General features: G+C 34.8%; 1 protein-coding gene across 1 annotated transcript; it reads left to right on the forward strand.

Moving 5' to 3' along the window:
* Positions 1 to 725: 725 nt before the first annotated feature.
* On the forward strand, positions 726 to 2,854 carry LOC145062777 (uncharacterized). Its single transcript, XM_079010368.1, has 4 exons — positions 726 to 832; positions 925 to 966; positions 1,197 to 1,730; positions 1,794 to 2,854. The coding sequence occupies exons 1-4, from the start codon at positions 809 to 811 to the stop codon at positions 2,793 to 2,795; spliced, it is 1,602 nt and encodes a 533-aa protein (XP_078866494.1). The 5' UTR covers positions 726 to 808; the 3' UTR covers positions 2,796 to 2,854.
* Positions 2,855 to 3,929: the final 1,075 nt, after the last annotated feature.

Genomic DNA, 3,929 nt, shown 5'->3' on the forward strand with positions numbered 1-3,929 from the left:
TAAAGTATTATATGAAATTTATTAAAATAGAAAAACCCAGAAAATGACATATGAAATAAAAATTAATTCAAAATAACCATAAAACAACATTTAACAAATTAAATAAGAACGTGATATGTAACAAATAAAACCTTCATTTAGAGTAAGATGTTTTATTATTTAGGATTCATTTTTCCTATTTAAAATCTAACCAAATGCACAAATTTGAGAGAATTGCAATATTTTTCCTCGAATTTCAATGCTTCAATGAGTTAGATTTTTCTTTTTTGAGTAAATTACACGAATGGTCCCTATGGTTTGAGGTAATTTGCGTGTTTGGTCCCTAACTTATTTTTTTAACTCGGAAAGTACCTACTGTTTGTTTTTGTTACACGTTTGGTCCCTACTCTTTGTTTTTGTTACGCGATTGGTCTCTGACTTACCTAAAAAGACAATTATTTAAATAGGAAAAAATGATGAGATATGTATAGTAAAGTGAGAGGGGTTGGGGTTAGGATGCGTTTATTTAAATATTTTAAAAAATCAAGGGCAAAATAGTTTTTTTAGGTAAAACAAGGACCAAGCGTGTAACAAAACCAAATAGTAGGGACCTTCCGAGTTAAAAAAAATAAGTTAGAGACCAAACACGCAAATTACCCTAAACCATAGGGACCATTCGTGTAATTTACTCTTCTTTTTTCTCAATGTTCTAATGGGCTTATAACTTCAAAAACAGATTTAGTAAAGTTCGGTCCGGTACTCCGGTCCATATGATTAATTAGAGCCTGAAGATCAGCTTCGCTGTTCCGCCTTTGTACATACATCAACAATGGCGTCCGCCATTCTACATTTGGTACGTAATCCATACACGCGTTCTATTAAATACTTGCTGTTTTTCATCTATCGAGTAAGCTCAAATCATCTCTGTAAATTGTGCTCTTGCAGAGCCTTGGGTATAGCAGTACAACAAGGGCTTGTATTTCTGAGGTAAAAAACTAAAATCCCTCTGGCTTTGAATTCGTTATTACAGTTTGTTTTTTGTATTTTCTTACTAATTTTAGTTCAATTCTTCTGTGTTTTCGAATACAATGACATGTTAGACTAGAAATTAGAAATTCGACGCCGAATTTTTGTGCTGAAATCAGGAAAATCTGGTGTATCTTTGGTATTGAACCCTAAATATCACAATCATGTTGCTTTCCTACATAATCTTACAGGAAAGAAACCACGAGAAGGTGAAGCTCTTAGACAAGATAAAATCCATCAAGGACAAAACGGTAATTTCCAATTCCCAACAATCAAAACACCATAAACTTCCTCCACTAGTTAGCGCGCTAAAAGCTTCATCCGAGCAAAAAGTTGCAAGTTTTCACTTTCCTGGACATAACAGGGGTAGAGCAGCTCCTTCTTCATTGTCGAATCTCATTGGACTACAACCTTTCCATCATGACTTACCTGAGCTTCCAGAACTTGACAACTTATTCACACCTGTGGGACCCATTTTAGATGCTCAAAAGCAAGCAGCTGAATTGTTCGGAGCTACAGAAACATGGTTCTTAGTTGGGGGAACAACATGTGGAATCCAAGCATCAGTTATGGCTACTTGTTCACCAGGAGATACACTAATTCTTCCAAGAAACTCTCATATCTCAGCTTTTTCTTCCATGGTGTTATCTGGTGTTATACCAAAGTACATTACCCCTGAGTATGATTCTGATTGGGACATTGCTTCTGGTGTTACTCCTTCACAGGTATGTTTAGAAAACTCACTAATTCTACATATTTTTTTCTTATGACCAAATTGCCCTTTTCAGGTGGAGAAGGCAATGAATGAATTGGAAACAAAAGGTCAAAAACCATCTGCAGTTCTCATAACCTCCCCTACATACCACGGAATCTGCACCAATCTCCAACAAATCTCGTCATTATGTCATTCCCAAAATACCCCTCTCATAGTGGACGAAGCTCATGGGGCCCACTTCGCCTTTCACAACTCCTTCCCTCCCTCAGCTCTCCACCAAGGCGCCGATCTCGCCATACAATCAACCCACAAAGTGCTATCATCTCTCACACAATCATCAATGTTACACGTGTCAGGAAATATTATAAATCGAGAAAAAATATGTCAATGTCTACAAACCCTTCAAACCACTAGTCCAAGTTATCTCCTTTTAGCTTCTTTAGATGCCTCCAGGGCTCAAATTAGCGAAAACCCTAAAATCTTCGATAAAGCTGTTGAAATAGCTGCTGAAGCAAAATCCCTCATTAAAAAAATCCCTGGAATCGGAATCCTCGATTCCGGTGTCAACATCGGAATCGATCCTTTACGGATTACAGTCGGAGTTTGGGAGCTTGGGATTTCGGGATTTGAAGCTGACGATATTTTGTATGAAAATTATGGTGTGGTTTCGGAACTTGTTGGGACCCGTTCGATTACGTTTGCGATAAATCTTGGAACGAGGAGAGATGATGTTGTTAGGCTTGTGTCGGGGTTAAAGTACTTGTCGGAATCACGGATTCCGATTCCGATTCCGATTCCGAATGATGTACGGGTTTTTATGGGGATGTGTAGTGGGATGAGATTGAGCCCTCGAGAGGCGTTTTTTGTGAGTAAAAAGAAAGTGAGTTTTAGAGAAAGTATTGGTGAAATATGTGGGGAATTGGTGTGTCCGTATCCGCCCGGAATTCCATTGCTGATTCCGGGGGAAGTGATTACAGAGGAGGTGTTGAGGTATTTGGTGGAGGTGAAAAATAATGGTGGATTCATTAGTGGAGCTGCTGATTCCAGTCTCTCCACCATTGTTGTTTGTAGTTGATTCTGTGTAAGTACGATGTTAATATTATTTATTAGTATAAATAAGTTATATTCATTTCATTTGTATTAATTCCAAAACCTTTTTTAGTTCTCTTGTAAGCAAAGGGACTGTTTCTATTTTTAGTGTTGTAGAGATAAAATAATAAAAACATTGATTCTTTTTTTTAGTGAATGGATGTTTAGAAGTGATACCGAATAAAAATTTAACTATTTATTTAAGAATTGTTATAAATTAAAATTGTGAATGACCAATGATTAATAAATAAATAAATAACTTACAAAATCTTAAAAAATGACCTTGGTTCATTAACTTTAACATCATCTTCTTCATGCTCTTCATTTTTCTGTAATTTCTTCAAAGCAAACAAAACCCACAATGAAATTTCTGCCATTATGACTCTTTTTGGAAGGAAAAAAAAAATCAGGAACTTGATCCGTAGCAAAATTGCAAATATTTTTTTTTTTTTTTTGAACCATTTTTGCGATTTGCACTAAATTTTAAGTATCCGAAGGATCCAACGTTCAGTTTCCAATGACGGGAATTTGTCTTGAAATGCATGTTGCTTTCGGATTTCAATGGAATTTATAATCCGAATAGAGTTTCGGGAATTGTTTTCTAATCCAGTGGCAAACACTATCGCACGAAACCGTTAAGCTTGTAAAGTTTTTACCCTAATTACGTTTTATTTTTTTAGTTTACCAATGATTACAAAAAGTAAATATACTTTAGCTACGTGAAATATATAATTAACGCAACTTAGGGTGTGACGCTTGACTTACGCACGAGTCTTTTTACTTACAGAGCTGATCCGTACACAACAATTTTTCTTCATACACAACAATTGGTGTTTTAAAATGTTGTATTGTACAACTATATAATGCATGAATTGTTATGTATGACAAAAAATTGTTGTATACGAATCACTTCTTTATTTTTCTTAACTCTTGTATATAGAAATTGATATTTAATTTTTTACTGTAGATCGTTTCTTGAAATAGCAATTATGTGACCACTTTAATTATATTTTTGTAATTATGGTAATGTATACACTTAATAGAGAAAATGACTTAAAGTGTAACTAATTGTACATTTTGTTCGTATTTGGTAATTTTTTTTTAATACTTCATTTATCAT

The sequence above is a fragment of the Lactuca serriola genome, chromosome 7 (genome assembly GCF_051521515.1).
Source record: "Lactuca serriola cultivar US96UC23 chromosome 7, Lser_US96UC23_V15, whole genome shotgun sequence".
NCBI classification, from domain to species: Eukaryota; Viridiplantae; Streptophyta; class Magnoliopsida; order Asterales; family Asteraceae; genus Lactuca; species Lactuca serriola.

Coding starts and splice junctions, on each gene's coding strand:
- LOC145062777 (XM_079010368.1), top strand. CDS start 809: ATGGCGTCCGCCATTCTACATTTG. Junction 833..924: donor CGTCCGCCATTCTACATTTG/GTACGTAATCCA, acceptor GTGCTCTTGCAG/AGCCTTGGGTATAGCAGTAC. Junction 1,731..1,793: donor CTGGTGTTACTCCTTCACAG/GTATGTTTAGAA, acceptor TGCCCTTTTCAG/GTGGAGAAGGCAATGAATGA.